This window comes from Aphelocoma coerulescens, chromosome 2 (assembly GCF_041296385.1).
Source record: "Aphelocoma coerulescens isolate FSJ_1873_10779 chromosome 2, UR_Acoe_1.0, whole genome shotgun sequence".
Lineage (NCBI taxonomy): Eukaryota > Metazoa > Chordata > Aves > Passeriformes > Corvidae > Aphelocoma > Aphelocoma coerulescens.
In genome coordinates, this window is record NC_091015.1 from 50,889,488 (window position 1) to 50,909,405 (window position 19,918).

The 19,918-nt window shown below is 45.7% G+C and overlaps 1 protein-coding gene across 6 annotated transcripts in view; it reads right to left on the reverse strand.

Annotated features, from left to right (window-relative positions):
- TRIM71 (tripartite motif containing 71) overlaps positions 1-14,439 on the reverse strand; it is a 57,173-nt gene extending 42,734 nt beyond the window's left edge. The window contains exons 1-4 of one of the 6 annotated variants that reach the window (XM_069005833.1): positions 14,357-14,439; positions 13,443-13,498; positions 13,205-13,274; positions 11,902-13,056 (exon numbers count right to left, since the gene is read on the reverse strand). In XM_069005833.1, coding sequence (XP_068861934.1) covers positions 11,902-12,786 — 885 coding nt within the window. In that variant the 5' untranslated portion in view covers positions 12,787-13,056; positions 13,205-13,274; positions 13,443-13,498; positions 14,357-14,439. Of the gene's footprint in view, positions 1-11,901; positions 13,499-14,356 lie in introns of all 6 variants that reach the window. The other 5 variants (XM_069005831.1, XM_069005830.1, XM_069005829.1 and 2 more) reach the window with 5 other exon arrangements.
- Positions 14,440-19,918: the final 5,479 nt, after the last annotated feature.

Genomic DNA, 19,918 nt, shown 5'->3' on the forward strand with positions numbered 1-19,918 from the left:
CCAATACATTATTCCTAGATTGATTAACTGTCAAGATTTATCTTTCATTTAGGAGAAAATAAGTTGGTCTTACTATGCTAGCCAAACCCTCATAAATACTATATAAAAATGATGTTTACATACACACACTGACACTATATAATGAAGGCAAATGAATGGCAACAGATAAAGTGTATTACTGCGAGGAATGAACACTTGTTCCATATTCACACAGTGACTTGCACTAGCAAAAAACACAACAATTTAAAAGTTGTTTAAATTTAAGAGATGCTTAGTCACAAGAATGCTTTATAATGACAAGCACAACTATGGCTTTCACCAAAAATTCATTCAAAGCATCCATGTTGTTCAACTTCAAAGTTTAAGGCAGAGCTGAGGAAGGAAATGAGATGAACAGGTTTGGACAAGAGAAAGGGACCTTCCATACATCTTCGGTCCACACCATTGAGGAGTTTCATCAGCTCCTTTGCAGCCCCTGTTCTCTACTGACTGGCATAGGCTGGCATTAAGAACAGGTGTCAGAAGTGATATCACATACAGAATAAAAATGCTATGAATTGTATTTACAAGGATGTTAACTGAAAGGTGTGACTTCACTCTAAGAAACTGGTTGCCAAATGAGGCAGCTGAGTAACTCCTCCTCACAAAGTTTCTGCAGCTAGACAAGCAATTGGAAACCAATTAAAATAAAGCTATAAGTAGTTTAACACCCTAAATAACTTCTACAACTATAAAAATTATGGTACTCTTTGAAGAAAAATAAGTTAATTGCTTGCATCTAAGGACTGAGATATGAAAATGAAACATTTAAAAAACAGCTCAAGTTGATTTTTTTTTGTTGCAGTTTGTTAAAGTAAGCTCATGTTAACACCTGCACTTTTAAATTATGGTTCTCCTATTTGTCCTCTCAGTGTATAAAGTTTTTTGGCATCGTTGCCAAAAGACCAAGATAGGAGCACTAGTAAAGACTATCAGTAATCACGTACTACTTGAACTCGCTTCACTGGCTCAGAGGCATAGGAAAACTAACGAAAGGACTGACAAGGAAGCGTTCCAGTGAAAGAAGAGCCTCTGGATCTAAGCCAAGCCCAAGTATGCCACTACAAGCTCAAGTGGCCAGCCACAGAATCCAACTACTCCAGTCTTTGCAAAGACATGCTGACCTTACCTATATCCAAGTCAATGCCAAAGTCTCCTACAAGGGGAAACAAAATGTACACGTTATATTAATTGTAACTGCAGTGCTTCAGAACTTCCTGCAAAATCTCTCTAGTAGTTGTCTAGAAGATGTAGCTTCCTAAATCATAAAGAATTTTCAATTGTTACTAGAAGGTATCAACATGCACTAACCATGTACCAATATGTAACAATATATGCAATGAAGGCGTACAACTGCTCCCTGGAAATATTATTTGAAGAATAAACCACTTGGAATGAGGGGCCCACATGTACCCCTTCAGGTTGGGAGGAACATTGCCTTAGAGATTTACCACTTGTTTTGGTAAGGGACAAAGAAATTGGGCTGACTTGACACAGCTGCTACTGAGGAAGAGTTCAGATTCAGAGGTACACAATGAACTACTTTTGACAAGATGCAAAGATGGGATAACACCGCCTTTGCCAGAAAAGCAATAACACGAAGATAAAGTCTGTTTTGACAAGTCACAATTGTCTAAAACTTAGGAAGTTTATCAAATTTGTATGCATTGGGAAGTGCATACAAACAGAAAAAGCACCTCTCAGGAGTGTCTGGAGGCTTGGAGTGGACAGCCCTCCAGCAAATTGCCAGCTATGTAGTAAAAGCCAGCTCAAGACACTTCAGCCTTGCTTCCACTTAGCCCAGCCTGCTTAGATTGCCCACTATGAACCTCCCTATGAACTGTCCCACCAACCACCACTCAGGGTAATGCATGCTTCATGGGCAGAAAGCTCAAGGGCCATACATCAGTTATCTAGCAAGAGGCTCAGAGCCCTTGAAAAAATTAGTAATGCTAGAAGAGCACAAGAGCTACCATGAAATATTGTCAATTAAAATACATGTTGTCTAGAACAGAGAAAGAAAACAGCACTTTCATGCTAAGAAAGGGCATGTAGTTACCTTTTGGAACTGTCAACAGCCACCATTTATAACTCTAATCCAATTCTTAATTCTAATCTTATCAATGCTTTCATAATATTGGGGGAGGCAGAGATTATTACATCCACCCCCTCACTGACAATTGTATTAAGTACAAGAGGGGAAGAAGCAAGGAGTGTATTAAATTTTACTCCCATTACCATCTTAGTACATACAAGAGCAGCACTAGAAATACTGGGACCTCAGTGTTCTAGGAATTCTTTTGTACTTCATCCTTTCCAATTCCCTGATGTTTTGTTATTGTTGCTAGTTTGGTTGTTATTTCTTTCAGGGTAGAATCTACTCCAGACCACTGCCTGATCTTTCCAGTACCAATTTTTTTATTATAATAATTTTGTCTTTTTTTTTCTTCCATAAACTGTCCCTCCTTTCTTCCCAAAATATTTGTCCATCCATTTAAAAGCCTTTTGTTAAAAGTTAACACCAAATATATACTATTGGGACACAGTTGCAACACTGTAGCTGCTTCTCCATTAACTAGCCTGGGGAAATTATTTTCCATTATTTTAGTCTAGTATTCAATTCAACTAAGCTCTTTTGTATCATCTTCACAATAGCGTCCACAACTTGCAAGCACTTCAGTGGGAGAAACAACCATTTTCCTTTTCCCCTACAAATAACCACTTCTCTGAAGGGAGACTGGTTCTCACAACAACTTTAGCTGGCTTGCTGATCAGTCAGTCACCAATTAAAGAAAATCTGGTTTCCAATTTGCTCATCTAGCCACAAAAGCCGTGTTTGGGACACTCAGCCGGCTCATTCGGCAACCGGTTTCTTAACAGAGAAGCCATGCTGCCTTTCTCAAGTAACATCCTTGTATGGATCAAGTATTCTTGAAATTTGAGTGACTTTGTCTAGCAGGCTGCAGACCCCCTTCACGCTCCAACTTCAATGTATTAAATCTCCAGTGCCTTTGGGCACACCATATATAGCGGTGGGGGCGGGGTGTGCTGCAGGGGGCTGGAATTTAACCCTTTACCAGCCCTACTTTTAAAGGGAAAAAAGAAGGCTTGGAGGCATGATGCTCCTTCTTTCCATGCCCTAAGAAAGTTCTTCCTCAAAGTAACAGACCCACTCTGCCTCACAGATACATACACTTACTAAAACATCCAGGAACCATACAGTTGACTTCCAAAGCACAGCAAGACACAGCAGCAGGAAGACCCCAGGAGCTACCTAATCACATTCCCTTACACCCTCCACCACCTGACATGGCATCATTCAAGGTTACAGAAGACCAGCAATAGTAACCTTGTCAGGAAACCAGTACTCACTGGTGATTCACAGAGCACACTACCAACCCTAACACAAGACAGCAGCATTTCTCTACTCCCTGATGCAGCACCAGGTTGGATTACAAAGCTTAAGGGCATCCATAATGCAGACAGCTTTCAAGCTTTGCTTGCACCCAATATTTAAGGCTAGGGATTTTTATTTTCTACAATAAGATGACAGTGTGAATAGCTGAGTAAAAAGAACCACTGAAGTGAAGAGGGAAGGAAAAGGGGAGGATTTGAAGTTTGATAGCTGACATTTTACCCTAAATAATAGTTTGCCTTTTGTTAACCAAGAGGAGCTGAATAAAAGGCTGTATAAAATTAGTTTTTTAGCATATGTCAGCCACTCTGGACAGCAAGTACCTACACATTCAAACAGAATCCACAAAACCCAAGACAACATGGGACATGGGGAAGATACAACAACAAGCTCCAGTACTACCATCCGAGAACTCCGCTGAAGTTTGATTGCAGAATTTGAGATCCCTGCCAGCCTTTTAATCCAGACAAACACAGAATTTGGTAGTTCTGCACATTCACAATACTTTGCCTAGCAAAAGAAAATATTTGCAGTAGATGGTAGTCTATAACAACACTGACTAGCCACAAAATGTATGGGGTGGGCATATAATACAAACAAACAAATGAAAAAGATACAGTTTAGCAAACTTGACGGAACACCTTTAAATATTTTGGTTACGCGTGGAGACTAACCAACATTAGAGTGAAAATGATACAACACACGTTTAGCTATTACCTTTAGCTCACTAAAGAACCCTTCTTCCCCACAACACAGATTCAAGGGTGAGCATTTGCTATTCTCACATCCCTGGAAAGCACTGGTATGAGAGCAGCCTCGGTGATTGCTTGTGTGATCTTCAGAGATAATACTGTAGTAACAAACAGGAGTAAAACATACCTGCTGAGGTGACAGCCGTAGCCTTTGGTTGGGTTAATCTGTCCACTTCAGAGATGAGTTTAAGACAATACACGTGTTTCTTCAGTAGAGATAATTTCCTCTATAGCATTCAAAGCATACCTCAGAGTCCCCAGAATTTTAAGTATTCAACTCTGAAAAGTGACTCGCACCCATTGCCAGCCCAACAGGTTAAGAGCTTGCCTCAAGTCACTTCCCTGCTGCCGGGAGGTAATCCATTTTCTCCAAGTCAGCACCAGTGCAGAGGCATACAGCACAAAGCATGCAGAACCATAAAACAATAAGCATTTGAAGTTTCCAGTTCAAGTCTTAGTCACTTCAAAAATATTTCAACCACATATGAAGGAAACTGCTAACTAGTCATCATCCTATCCAACAAGTTCACCATCTGGGGTTTTAGAAATGCATATTACACACTCAAGAGAAATAAGAGGAATGGAGCTCTTATTTCTTAGAGCTTAACATGTAACTATGAATTAATTCTTGTGTCAGTATTGCACACATATCCAAGATGCCTGAGCAACACAGAACATATATTCATGAGCCTCATCCGTGGGTACTGCGTTTTATTCCTTTTCATACTGTGCTATACAGCTAGAGCATTCAAAGCGGGCCAACATTTTTAGTTGCTAAAAAAAGATTAGCAGCTATGGACTCTAAACCTGAAAAGAATTTATTTTGTTGAGGGTTGATAGCAGAGGAAGAAACAAGTAGCTTAGAGTCAAAAGAACTTTAGAAAAGAAGCACACTACTGTCTTTGCCACATAAACTTTCTCTTCTTTAAGATGTTAGGGCAAAGATAAAATAATGTCTGAGGTGACATTACATAGTAAAGAAGGTTTTGTACTCAAGGTAGAAGTTGGCAGATAGTATTGCTCCAATTCGTCAACAGGTTTTTCTTCCATTTCTGTGACTTGATTTGGATGCACAAACTTAATTTGTTACAAGGACCAAACCCATCCCACCCACAGAGCCCTTCTTCAAGCACAGCCAGGGAAAGGAGAAGACAACCCATGGAAGGAGCTGCAGCTGAGCCTGTGAGGAGAACAGCTGAAACAAAGTCAATATGCCCAATATATTTTAGGATCAGGGAGATCCATTCATTACATTAACCAGTACTTGTATTGCCAAGCAGTAGCCAGTCCCAGTCCCATCCAATATTTCCACACTTTAATTTAAGACTTCAAATGGTAGGTTAAAAGCATTAGTAAAAATTATGTACTACATAATTATGATCCAAGATTATATTTGTAACTGCTCTACTGAAAGTGGATTACAGATGAAGACAATAAAGCCCTTCTGTGAAATCTTATCTGTGGTAACATTGGTCTTGCACTCAGTGCATTGTTCGTGCAGCTTAAGATCTATGCCCTCAACACATCATGAGTCTTTGTCTCATGGAAAGACACCAACAACTTTGCAGGAAGGAAGGGAGTATGGGAGGAAAACTAGGAAGAGACTGGGTCAAGACAGTATTGAAAGAGGAATGATACCTCCTCGACTTTAAAACAGAGGAACTAAGTAGTTTTTCCTTTAAGGAAGCATGGTCTAGGAAGCATGTTTACATGCTCTGAAGATTTAGCTGAAAGGAAAAACTGCTACACATGAGATGCAAGATTTCATCACTAAATGGGAGCAAAAATTCAGCTAGACCTTCTCTCCCATTTACGAGACACTTCAAGAAATCGCTTTTAAACAAAACTGTAATTAAAAAATTACAGGTATACAGTAGCCTAGTTTCATGCCTATTTACTGTATGCACATCTCCAGTGGTATGTTCTCAGAAAAAGTCACTGTTAACCTCAGAGGTCTATGCTGCAGCCTGCAAGCATTAATATTCTTACATACAGCAACACTCTTTGTTTTACAAATACATGCTCTAAGTAAAAATAGTCCATGAAAGGTGCCTGAACATCCAAGGCATTTCTGCTTCTTCCAGTTTTTACTCACTGGAAATTGTCTGAAGTCATGTTTAATTAAGCCAGTAGTGTAACAATATCATTATCACCAGGAGAAAAACCTGACAACTTTGCTGCATTTACCCTGAAATGTTGAGTGGATTTCAACACCAGTCACAGCACAGCAGGGGGGGTTTGGATTCTGTCCAGTATGGTATCAAAGCTGTTTAAAACCCAAAGTTTTCATTCTCTTACTAAAGAGAAGGAGTTAAATAAAAAGACTTCTGCATGCAGGGAAGAGCCAGGACCTAAAGATGTGATGGAGGCATCTAAAGGGAAGGGAAGGCAGAGTAATCCAAGAGGTTTAACAGCTGATAGCTGAACAGTATTTGTAAATTAAAAAATATTGTGAATTTATAGAGATTATTCCAATCCCTTATCATCCTAAGGATGTTAAATCCACATTCCATAAATCATATATGAACAAAATAACTCACTACCCTGCTTTCTTCATCAGGAAAAAAATTCAAAAGGAAAACACAACTGTCAGTAACCTAATCTGAAGCATTGCATTCAGATGGGCACCTGTATGTGCATTTGATATCAGAAGAGAAAAGACACAGTAAGTATGATAAATGAAGGCTGCATGAGTACAAAGAACTACATGCAGTTTCTTACGTACCCTGGAAGTATGAATTTCTCTAGCTTGTGCACAAGGATCACATTTTAAGACTACTGCCTCAGGATGCACTCCTAAAATCCTTAATCATTTTGTCAGGCGGCAAAAACCTTAATCATTAGAAAGAGAAACAGCAATAGCCTGTATCACACACTGCAGTTTCATATAAATAACCCTTGAGCAAGAGATGCAGAACTGGAACTGGGAACAGGGGCATACTCCCTCTGCATCAGCCAACTGCTTTGGCAAGACGTGTGGGTGGATGGCACTGAGAGCACCACAGAGCAAAGCTCAGCATTTGGCAGCATGGAAAGCCAATACACAAAAGCAACCCCGTTTAACCTACCATTGCTGTCTAATGACTCTATTCCTCCTTTCCCCTCATACCAGTTTAGCCTGCAATTAAAATAAACTTATACCAGTGGTAGAAAAAGGGAAAAAAGTTTTCTGTCATGGTAAGTGCGTTAAATGGGCTCACAGAAGCATCTCCTGAGTGCACACAGCCTAGCCTGGTGAGAACAGAAGAGGAAGTGAGATGCCCTATTCTGAGTAGCCATGAGATGTTAAGACAGCTTGCTCCCTTTTGTGAAACCACAGCTTTACCCTACATTAGAGCAGCTTAGACAAATTCAATCAGCAAATTTAGCCAAGTTACCAGATAAGTAGCTTTCAGTTCAACTGACAGATATGCAGTTGAATGTTTTCCCCTATACATGCACCATCCTCCAAAAATTGCATTTTTTACAGTCTGTAAGACAATAAGAAGGAATGCATTTTATTTGTAATCTGAAAAGATAGGAAATCCAGGAATACATGCAGCCCCAGAATTCAACATAGCAATTTAATTTTAGTGAGTCTTGTCCACATGCTCCAATAGCCCCATGAACCATTGCAACTCACTGATATGGCAAAAAACTTCGGAGTTTGTAAAGTAGGCTGATCAGTTAAGAACCTGACCAAAGACAGAACTGATGCAAGGAAAATGAAGGAACAGTGTGTGTAAGGGCAAGGGAGAAAGACCTTTAAAATCCTTTCTTGCAATGGAGGGAGCTGTGGCGCTACAGGGTTTTGTCTTGTATGTTTTGGTAGTCCATGAGCCACTTCTAAAATGGAATCTGTAGAGCAATATGAGAACTAGAAGGGTCACACACTGTTAAGCTGACTGAATTTGGCAACTCCACACTTTCCCTAGAAAGTGTTAGAAGTCTGTTATTGAAGTGTTTGGAGGACCATCCGCCACTGTTATCATGAAATGATATTAAAGCACACAGCAGCTGAGCTCTGGCATAAATGAAACCCCAGTTATTTAACTTGCAACTTGTGGCATTTTCCACTTTCTGCAAACTTACTTGAATCCAGAGAGTTTCAGTACAAGCCAAGTGTCCTACAGCTGTTCCAACATTTTCTAAGAGCGTGGTTTCGTTCGCAGACTATTAAGACTTCCAAGAAAAGAAAAATAGAGGTGCTCTTTCAGTCAGACATGAAACAACCAAGAACACATTGACATATCAGGTAGGATATTTGATTTAATTATGGGTAAAACTAAAGTAAAATCTTTTTCAAGTCCTATTCTAGTTGATTTTTTAGCAATAACATCTAGTTGCTACAGTAGCATTGATAGTTCTGTCCATACAACAAACACTGCCAGACAAAAGAAAATTATCAGGGTTGCAACACCGTTACTTTTGTAGAATGCTTTGAAACATCTGAGATTAAGCATTTCCCTGCTGCCATGATAGCATTTTACATCAGATTGTGAGGTTCCCAGTGGTAAACCACCAGACTGGGTTTCAACAGCAGCTCTATGACAAAGATTTGGCTTTTGCTTCCCCCCCACCCCCCAACACTTTTATTCACTTTCTTTCATGCATCACTGTAGTATCTGCAGGCATTGCCACCCTAAAAGCAGTGTTCGGGGTTCTCTTTAATGTTTGCCACTACTGTAACAGTCAATATTCTCTGTTACAGAGACTGCTACATACTCATAGCACACAACCAGAGTCAACAGCTCAACTGAGACCAGAACCATCTCGACTAAAAAGACACTATGCCAGACATCCCAGTTAAGAGCTGAAATCTGCATTTCTCTGCATTAAGAGGATGAGCAACTACACTGATCTTGTCTGGCAAATGTGTATGTGTAGTCTTGTTTTGAGACTTGGAACACCCAGTAAGTAACCACCCACGGTACTATTTCCCTTCTCACTCGAGGGAGTCTCAAAACGGAGGTGGAATGAGGAAAAATTATGGGGAATGGACAGTGATTCCCAGAAGGAGGGACAGAAACACCAGAGAGGAAGAGGACCAAAGGTAACAAATGAGTAGCAATATTAGGACAGGAGCATCATGTTCTAGGCAAGGAGGCACAGAATAAGGGAACCAGCAACTTTTGTGCAGAAAACCCTCAGAGATGGGGTCAAACTCCTTATAACTTATCTCAAAGAGGGTGAGGAGGGTGTACCCTGGTGAAGGAGAACTCTGCATTTAAGAGAACTACTCTTCCAGCACCTTACAGATGAGATCTGCCTATGCCTGCATGAATTAATCTGAGGGAATATCCTGCTCACCAGCTTTTCTCACATACTGAGCAGAACCAGAGTTTTTAACTACTAATATTAAGGTTTCAGGCTACCATTCCTGCCTTGCATTTTAGGTTTGTTTTTACACTATTAGCCAAACAAAGTACTTAAGTGATGCACTAAGTACTCTCCTGGAAGGCTGCCTTTCTATTATCGTACCTTTTATGAGGCTGTAAATAGCATTCTTAAACAAGCAATAACCCTCACAGTTTTGCAGCCACCCTTTCTCAGAAAAAAAACTTGTTTTTAGCCAAAGTGAGAAAGATTTACAGGATAAACTGTTCCCAACAGTCAGTCTCTCCCAAACAAGTCCCCTTGAGTGATAAATACTTGCAAATACTGATCAGGCACACCTGCATTAAGGAGCCACCAAAATGCACTAATTAAGAACAGTAGTAGATCATTAATTTGCAGAATAAAAGCCTTTCTCAACAGGCGCTGAAGGCTTGAAAATGCTTACTTGTTTTAAAACAATTTCTAGGTCTACAGGATACAGGAACACCCAAACCCAATCCTTTAAGAGATGTACTCTTTTCAGAGTACACTGTTGAAAGTAAAATTATTTATGTAAAATAAATTAAGCTTTTTCAGAAGTTACTTCTAGAAAAGCCGTACAGTTTAAGCAAGGCTAGAATACCTTTGTTCCATTTGCAATTTAAGCTTTTAAGTCCACAAAATACCTTGAAGCTCCTATCCCAGCTACTCTTTTACTAAATGATGGAGAATATATCACGTTAGAAGCTGGATATTCTATGCTATGGCCAAAAGCCCTCAACTGTTTTATTTTACACACTTCAAAAAGAAGTGTGTAAAACTACTCACCCTAGTGAGAACACAAAAACTAGAAGCTTTCTAGCCTGTACCACAAGACCAAAGTTACACTCCAAAATGAATGCAGAAAGATGGCTTTTTTTAGCGTCTTAAGAACATCATGCCTTATTTTAGCCTAGCATTCAGTATTACACACGTGCTTTAGGAAGCCCACTCTTAGGGAGACACTGAGATACCATAAAGAGCTGTAAGCAGCCCAGCTGCCATAACGTTTCTGGGTTGTTTTGGGTTTTTTTTGTTAAAAACTTGATTGTTCCTCAAGCACACTTCATGTCCCTCAAATGTCATTTTAAGGTCTTTCTTTTTCCACAGAATTCATACATTCTGTCCTCTGACACTAGCAACTTCAAGAAACACAACACCTGACCTTTCTAGAACTATTTCATAGCTATAACAACATTAGAGGAGATAGAAAAAGTGTCCCTGAAAACTGAAGGCATCACCACATTTCCCTAGGCTAAATGCCTTCATGTATCAGTTAAGCAAGCATCCCACAGGAAACTCTTGTACTATCCCTGTCCTCAGGCAGGTTTTCCCTGAAGCCCCTTGTTGTGCTGTCCAATTTCATCCTGGGAGGAAACTACCTCCAACGCTGGTTACTGGAAAATTCCAGCAAAATCCCCCTGCGCTGACCCCCAGAGCAAAAGGGGAAAGTCAGCAGATCGCCATTTTCCAGCTTCAAACGCAAAATCAAGTTTCAAGCTATCACAGCAAGAAACTATCCCAGTGAAACTTAAGACACTTTCAGTACATTTTGAAGAAGCCACTGCCTCTTAAGATCTGTGAAACAATACTTAGAGTCACCAGAATCAAAACTTGCGAAGCCAAAGCGTTTTAAATTAACACCACATAAAGCAAGTTCCTGTTTTTGCATCAGTAGATGTTTGCCACCACAGAAGCAGATAAAATGTTGACCAGCGGCAGGAGATGTAGCTGGCATATGCAAGCGTGAATATATCTCCTAACTTTTTCGCTACCTTTTATTTACTTATAAATAAATAATCAAAAAGGTGTCCTTTCCTCAACACAGTTATCTTCCTTCCCTATTTATTCGTTTTTCTTTCTCCAGTGGGTTACACACCGAACACGGTCGTACAAAGCAGACTCCCCAAAACAGTTTAACTCAGCATTGGGGCTCTGGGGGGCCCCAAACTTTTTTCTCTTGCATCTCCACGGCCTCGCCACCCCTCGGTACGCGCCCGAGGAGCTTCCTCTAAGGGGCACAGCGCCCGCAGCAGCCCAATGCCCCCACTACAAACCGCTCACCCCCGGGCAGACCGGGGCTCCGCCAGCCGCCTCCGGGGACAGCGTGTCCCGCACCTCGCGGAAGGGCCCCCGGCTCACCTCCTCCTCCCGGGCTGCGGCGCTTCGCCGCACGCCCTCCCCCGGTGAGCCAGCGGCTCCCGCGCCCCGCACCGGCCCTGCCCCCCGTCCCCAGCCCCGCGGGGCGGCAGAAGCGCCGCGGCCGGTCCCCGGCGATGCGGGCGGGGGCCCTCTGGCGCCGGCCAGGGGCGGGAGCGCGGCCGCCCCTTCCCTCCCTCCCTCGCCGCGCATCGCGCTCACCTCGTCGTCGTGGTGCTGGCAGTAGCTGGCCCGGTCGGGGAAGACGGAGAGGATGTTGTACGGCGAGGCGGGGTAGGGCGGGCTGAGGGCGAGCGGCGCGGCGGGACCGGCGGCGGCGGAGCCGGCGGCGAAGCGCTCGATGAAGTGGTCCTTGGTGAGGCGGACGCGCTGGTGCGCCCGCACGCAGTTGTCGCACAGGTGCTCCTGGCAGTCGAGGCAGCGGGAGCTGGCGGCGTTGCCCTCGTCGCAGGAGCTGCAGCGGGGCTCGCCCTGCCGGCTGTGGGGCCGCCGCAGCAGGAGCGCCGCCGAGCCGCCGCCGCCGCCCGAGGAGGAGGACGACGACGACGTCGAGGAGGGCGCGGCCGAGGCGGCGGCGGCGGGCGAGGAGCCGGCGGCGCGGGACGGCCCCGGCGGCGGGCGGCCGTGGTGCCGGTTGTTGCCGCCGCCGCCGCCGGCGCTCGAGCCCGCGGCGGGGCCGGCCCCGGCGGCACGGCCGTTCTTCTGCTCGTCGGCGGCGGCGGCCACGACGACGACGTCCAGCAGGTTGCTGAGGAGGAAGTTGGAGGAGGGCAGTGCGTCCATGCCCGAGGGCTCCGAGATCACCACCTTCTGGTCGCAGATGGGGCAGCGCAGCTTGAGCGCGTCCCCCGCGCCGGGGTGCCGCTGCGCCTCCAGGCACTGGCGGCAGAAGGCGTGCAGGCAGGGCAGGACGTGGAGCCGCCGCGGCGGGCCCCCGCAGGAGGAGCCGCCGCCACCCCCGGAGGAGCTGGAGGTCTGCGAGGAGGACGAGGAGGTGGAGGAGTTGGACGACAGGGGAGCCGGCGAGCCGCACATCTCCTTGCACAGCGGGCAGATCTGGAAGTCGGACTCGGGAAACGAAGCCATTTGCGACGGGCCTGACTCCCCGATGGGGGGCAAAAACGTGTCTCTCCTTCCTCAAAAAAAAAACAATTAAAAAAAAAAAAAAAAGGCGTGGGCGGAAAAACAGAGGCGCGGGGAGAAGGTAGTTCTGCAAGCAGCTTACGAGCAAGCTGGCATCGATCAGTCGTTTTGCCAAGTGGGATCGATGGGCCGGTTTTGCAAATATGGTGTCATCGATCCGGCGGTCTGCAGGGAGCTGGGTCCTCTCGTACCTCGCTGCTGCCGGGCTGGCTGCTGCGGGGAGGGGGGAGTATTTTTGGTATCAAGGTGTAGCTGTCCCGTTCTCCCTCAGCAAATGGATCCTCTCTTCCCTCTCATGTACTTAACCCCCGATCCCCCGTTGCATTAGACAAATTGTATCGATTCCCGGATCGGTCAATACCTCACACAGTCTTCTCATCTCCCCCTTGGGTCAGCAGTTTGACAACGTGGTTTGGTTACTTGTCTTCTTCCTAAACGGAAAGTGCATGGGCGCCGACCGCCCGATCCCCGCCGCATCCAGCGGGGACCGAACTCTGTCCGTGGGGGCTCGGCTCCGGTTCCCACGGCCGTAGAACCGGGTCGGGGCGGCAGTGCAAGTCCCTCTCGGCCGGGCGGGTGGGGGGCAGCAGGGGCTTAACTCAAGTTTCGCTCTTTCTTCTTGGGGCGTTGGGTTTTTTCCTCTTTTCCTTTAAACCTGTGCTTGTCGGGGGGGAAGGGGAAATTTCGTTTCAGTTCCCCCCTCCACTTTTGCAATCCAGAGCAGCTCTAGGAGAGAGAGAGGCACTGAAACACAGTGGCCAGGCAGACTTCTCCGGCTCCAGTCTTCCCCCGCCGACGCCTGCTCCACCACCGCATGACTGGGGGGGTGGGGATGGAGGGCGGTGTTGGTGCCCACCCCACCGGCAGAGACTCACGCTGGCGGGACGCGGAGGAGAAGGAGGAGATGGGAAGAATAAAAGGGCTCCGAGGGCGGCCAAGAAGGGCAGTCCTCTCTCTCGCCTCTCCGAGTCCCGACTCCCGCCGGACGCCTTCCTTTACGCGGGGCTTCCCGCGGAGGGCAGCGCCGAGCCCGCAGCAGCCCCGCCACACGCGGTACCCGGCGGCTCGGGCGGCTGCTGCCGGCCGGTCAGTGCGGCGGGCTCGGCGCGGCTCGCAGAGGCTGCGGCGGCCGGGCAGAGGAGCAGCGGCAGGTCCCGGCCGGCCGCCCTGAATTATTCATGGGGGGTGTATTATATTCGCTCGCACAAATTGGAGCCGCTGTGCAATGCTATCCGAGAGCGCTACGCTCGCCCCCTCCTCCTCCTCCTCCTCTCCGGTTCTCGCTCGCTCTGAGCCCCTGCAGCGCCTAGGATCACATTTCCTTTGTCATCTCGCCTCTTCGCGTGGTGTTTTATTGAGAAAACAAAAATAATATAAAACCCGAAGAAGAGGCTAGAGGAGGGGCGGAGGGCGGGGGGGGGAAAGCAGCGATAACCAAAACGCCCGCCTCCCCCGCGATCTGCCGAGCCGGAGCCCACCGGCCCCGGGGGGTGAATTAACAGGAATTACTCACTGATGCGGCAGCACCGTCCCAGGCGGCGTGGGATCCGGGGAGAGCCATCGCGCCGGGCGCCTTCCCCGCCTGGCGGGGTGCGGAGGGCGGCCCCGGGGGGGCGGGGGGCGCGGGGCTGGCGGCGGCGCTGGCTCCGGCCCCGCTGCGGCCGCCGGCACTGGGGCGGCGCGGCGTGCGGGAGCCTTTTAAGCTCCGACGGCGCGGGCTGACTTCCGCCCGGCTGCGGGGGGCGGCCGGGGGGCGGCGGCGGCGGGCAGGAAACATTCGCCCTCCTCCGGCCCGACCTGCCCCCATCCGCCCGCATCCAGCCCCCTCCGCCCACCCCCATTTTTTAATACCGCCGGTTTCAGCGCCGGGGACCCCCCTCCCACCCTGGGTCTGACGCGTCGGGGTTCGGGCGGTCGCCAGACCCTCGCGCCCTTTTTGGGTCTGGGATGCGAGCGGGGCTTCGGGGCCGTTCTTTGAAAGCACCGAGGCGTTAATGCAGCTTTAAACATTAAGTCTCTCGAGTAATTGTTTTCTGACGCCCAGTCTAGGGGTGACCGGCTCCTCTCCGCGCTCTTGCGGTTGCCGCCGGGTCTGCCATGCCCGGGCGGGCGAGCCCGGGGGGGTTCGCTGAGGCGCTTCCTCTCCTTCAAAGTGACGCGATGAATTTAGCAAAAATTAGCGGGGATGCCATTTGCGCTGCTGCGAGACCACACTTAAATAAAAATTCGCAACAATCATTTTGTTTCTAATGAAACGCCGCGCCACCAGCAACGTGTGGGTGGAAAGTTTTGGCTCTGCAGCACGACCGAGTGGCCACTGTCTTGGTTAGCGGGGCTTGTGGTAGCAAGAGAGGACGCATGGCATTGCACCCTCAACAAGGAAACTGGGAATGCTGAGAAATTTTATAACGTGGAACTGGCTTAGGGATTGGAAAGTCAACAAAATAGGAAAAGGAATAAAAATGGGTAAATATACAGATTAGTGAATTAAAGCATCTGTAAATAAGCAAAATAAACTCAAATTACTGTTCAGTAATGATAATAAATTTTCCACCACAGAACCACCACAGAACAGGAAAACTGGTTATTAAAACATATTCATTTATGTTTCTCCTTTGTTTAGACCTTGGATGTACAAACAACTAATGTTATTTAGGCCTTAGACATGCAAATAATGCTAACTTAAATTGTCTATTTAAAAATGCCTTTTGTCTTCTACTGACAGGTACTAAACACAGTTCAAGCCATGCCTGTGGAGAGCTCTCTCCAAAAGCCCTTCAGAGAACTGAGAAACTCAGGAGTGCTAACATCCGTATGCAAGATCAAGCAATGGGAATCGCTGATGAAGTCCATGGGGCAACACACATGCATTAAGTTGTAAACAAGCATGAATATTTATTATGCCCCTCAGTAGTATATTCTACTGAGAACTTGCCTTATGTATAACGGAAGGATTTGGCTCTGGGGTTGTGTTCTTTATATTACAAATCCATATTTTCACATTTGAGCATGCAGGTGAAATCCACCACAGCTTTGACCATCAGGTTAAAAAATCATTGAGCCTTGCCCCAGTTCTGTTTGTTTGTCCTGTGGTTGCTGCAGAGAGTTATGATGCTGCAGAGCTTGTCCTTTCCCCAGTGAAGTCAGTTAGTTGTGAAAAGCAGGAACTCCCCGAGCAAGAAGCGCATGATTGATCTGTTTGGGTCTCCCAGATAACGCTTTCGACCAGTTCCCTCAATAGAAACTGTCATCTTTTGTGTTCAGAAATATTTTAATTGGTCAGAAATTCCCAGATGTGTGTCTCCAGGCATATCTGACACCCTGCCTCCCTCAGTGACAGCTGTTTGCTTTCCAGCAAACCGGCTGAAGGGGGCAATTCTGCACGTCGATGCTTTAAATGGTCCTTAACAGGCTCACGACGCTACCTAGGTGCTGTGGAAGGTCTTTTTTGCTGACAGGATCCACTGTGTTTGTGCCAAAGCTCCCAAGGCTCGTTCACAGCTTACACCCTCCCCGAGCTTGTAAAAGGCTATAAGCAATTCACTGTCCCTGAACAGTGGGTCCTTATTCTCCAGCTGTCACCCTCATATTGGAGAACCTCTGTCTTGCTGAATCAAAGTCCTCCTTTTCTTCTCCCTCCACCACCACCACCGAAGGAATGCAACATTTTGAGGCTTCCTCCAATTGTGGATGGCTTTCTGTCTCCACTATGAAAAATGCTGTAACAAAGCTAAAGGGAACACACCGGTATTATAATCCTTCTGAAATACTGGCTGCTGGAGCACTTGTGTGCTCAACTACACAGCAGATAGCACCGTGCATTTTTCTGCTTAGTGCATTGACTCAATGGTTTTCGATTCAATTAACTTGTTCTGCTATAAAAACACCCTCAGCTCTCCTCAGACCGAGGCCTCAATATATTTCATTTGTTTTCTAAGCTGACAAACAAGTGAGTGAATAACAGCGTGGGGGCGATAGGTGAAGTGCAGGAGGCTTCTCATTCCTTGTTGGACAGCAGGATGAGAACTTATTTTTATGATTTTCGCCTGGGAAGCTAGTGCTTCGCATTTTCCCTTTTTGTTTCTTAAAAACAAAAGAACAATAGCTATCCTGGTTAGCCGGGCTATTGTCCCTCTGTGCCAAATAAATGAAATCTCCCTGCTTACGTGAGCGTCTGAGACATTTCTCTGCATTCTGCTGGTTCTCCTTTGTGTCACCCTGCTGAGGTTTCTCACATTTTATCCCCTTTTTTTCCAGTCTTTTTCAACCCATTTCTCTCATCTTTCTTTTGTCCTCCATTCATTTGCTGTTGCTGGTCTGAATTTGAAACGATGTGGTTTGTACTAAAGGCAAGCCCACCTTTTAAACCGTGTTGAAATCATAACTGTGTCATGATCACATCAGAACTGTGTTAAAACATTAACCCTTAAAACATCCTAACAATGCTATAACTTGGGCATGACTGGCTAGATCTTCAGACACACTTAACAAGAATCAAAATAGCTCTGAAGATCCAGGCCAGCTTCTACTAGTTGAAAAATCTCTATTTGGCAACATTTGTCTGTCCTTGACTAACTGCCCAGCCACTGCAGCTAAAGGATGCATTAAAAATTCTTTTTTTTTTTCTTTTTTCCCCTTAAATTTTAGTGGAAAATAGGACATTAGGGCAGAAGACTGCACCTGAGTCATTCTCTAGCATCTGCTTAGAATATCGGGACGTGATTTCCACTTGGAAGCTCCGTTTTCTTGAAGTAAAGCATCTGCTTTCTGCCAGCAGCACTACAGAACAAACAGAATGGTGTTCCTGCCAAAAGCAATACAGCTGAAAAACCCAGGGGTCTGGAGGTTAAAAGATTTGTTAAAGAGAACCAGGTAGAGTAATTGAGTTTGGGGACATTTTACTGTAATTTTAGAGGCAAACATTCACAGAAAGAGCTCTCCCCTGTACTGCCTGTGTGAAGTGGTTCAGCAGTCTGGTGCGGGTTGCCCTGCTGTGCTGAGCACCAAGGCAGTGTTGCAAGCCCAGAGCTCAGCAGGTCTTGTGAGCAGGAGTCACTGAGAAGCTGCAAGTCCCTGAACATGCCCAGGTAATGATAAACAGAGAGGTCTGAGCTCCTGTTATCGTTGGTGCTGTTTCGCACCTAAGGACCCAGAAAACATTTCCAACTCCCATATTGCTATACCACAGACATAAAAAGCCAAGAGAGTGGCTCATCACTTCAAATTCTGCGCAGTCTTTTCTAGGGATTACCAAGATCTAAAACTCTCCCTGATGCACCAGAGAATCCCCTTCCTTGTTTAGCTGTTCACAAAGAGACAAGAGACATGGCATTACAACCTGCTCGGATCTTTGCCTCCCCTGCTCAATAATTCATCTAGTAAATCAGTGTACAAAAAGAGCACTTCCAACAGGTCTGTCACAAGGAAAGTCTTTAGCAAGATCTTGATGCTGGCGTAGCCTTTGGAGATTCCACATTTGTCAAATAGCACCAGATAAATGAAAGAGGAAGGTTTTGTTGTTGGTTTTAACTCGCTGTTAGTGACTTATTCATTATACTCAGAGGAATATCCATATTTTTTTTTGGTTTTCACCACAACTGTTCTCCATGCACAACTGTGCCACTTAAGTTCAGCCACTTTAGCTCTGATTTGTGCTGGTTTTTTTTCTCCTTCCCTCATTTTTCCTCTTGCGAGCACAAACTTCTAAATTTGCCTCAGATTCCAAATTTGCCATGCCTGCTCCTGCACACTGACTCTTGCTCAACCATATATCTGTCATTGGATCCATTAGTAAGTACAGTAGTAAGCTCAACTTTCTGCATGTGTTGCTGAGCTTCCTGTATGGTATGCTGGATCTTGAGCAGGGTGGAGGCTTAGGGAGCAAAGAAGCAGTAAGTGTTGTCCCTATGGTATAAATCATTGGAAACTGGCTTGCTCAGCATATTAATTCAAGCTCTTGACACCCCCTCCTCCACCCATCCATCTCCCCTACAGCAGGGTCACCTTGAGTTTAAAGATGTGCTTGTTAGGGTGTGATGGGTTCCAGAGGGGAGCAGAGAGAGCCTCCTCTATGCACATGTGCAAGTGAAATCTATGGATCTTGTTGGTAGGCATTTTGCATCTCTACAGACTTCAAGGGCTGGCTTGAGCAGCAGAGACCTTGCACTCAAACAGCTGACATTACTTTTAACCCCAGAGACACTACCGGCTTTAGTCTAGTCCCAGAAAAAAGCAAACACCTACTGTCTTGCTTTACAGCACTAAGCTCTGCAGGCAACTCATGCAAGGATGTCGTTTTTCAATGTGCTATAGAAAGTTTTGGGTTTTTTCACTTTATTGTAATGTCTCCAAGAGCACCTTTATGTTTAGGCCTTGCTCTAGCTTTCCTACTGCACAGTGGGCATTTGAGACAAAACTAAATGACCTTTCTTTTTTTCTTTTTCCCATGCATTCTGATTAATTTCTTCTTTTCAGAAATTCTGGCTGAAAATCATCCATTTCTAACCACATAGTGGGATTTAGCATCACAAGGACTTTTAGCACCTTTACCTCCCAATGACTGCATCTCTAAAACCAGTTTCCTCTTCCAGACTTCTTAAATCTCTCTCTATTCACCATCTGTTCAATCAGATTTCTTGTTAGACTAAGTACCTGTGTTGGCTTTAATCTTTGATGATGACAGCTCAACTATTGCCCCCCAAGGATGGGCTCAAGGCCAAAAGATGCAAATGTCTGGTTCTTCTCACCCTGATTCTGTTCTAAACAGCTTTCAAATGCAGTGCCTACCATTAAGAATGGTCTAAATCCATGTCTCAATCACAAGAAGTGACTTCACTGACGGGGTGTGAAAACTGATGCTGGAGTAGTCTTAAAGGTTCTCAAACTCACCTTCAACAAAATGTCCCATCAGATCACTTTTCCCTTTCAGGAGAAGCTTGGCAAAACAGACATACCTTGCAAACATGCTCTGCAGGTCAAGAAATGCAAGCTCTGAGCAGCTGGAGGTAGAAAGCAAGTGCCAACATTATGGGCTAATAACTGCAAAAGTTTTGTTGTTAGCCTCCTGTTTCCTGAC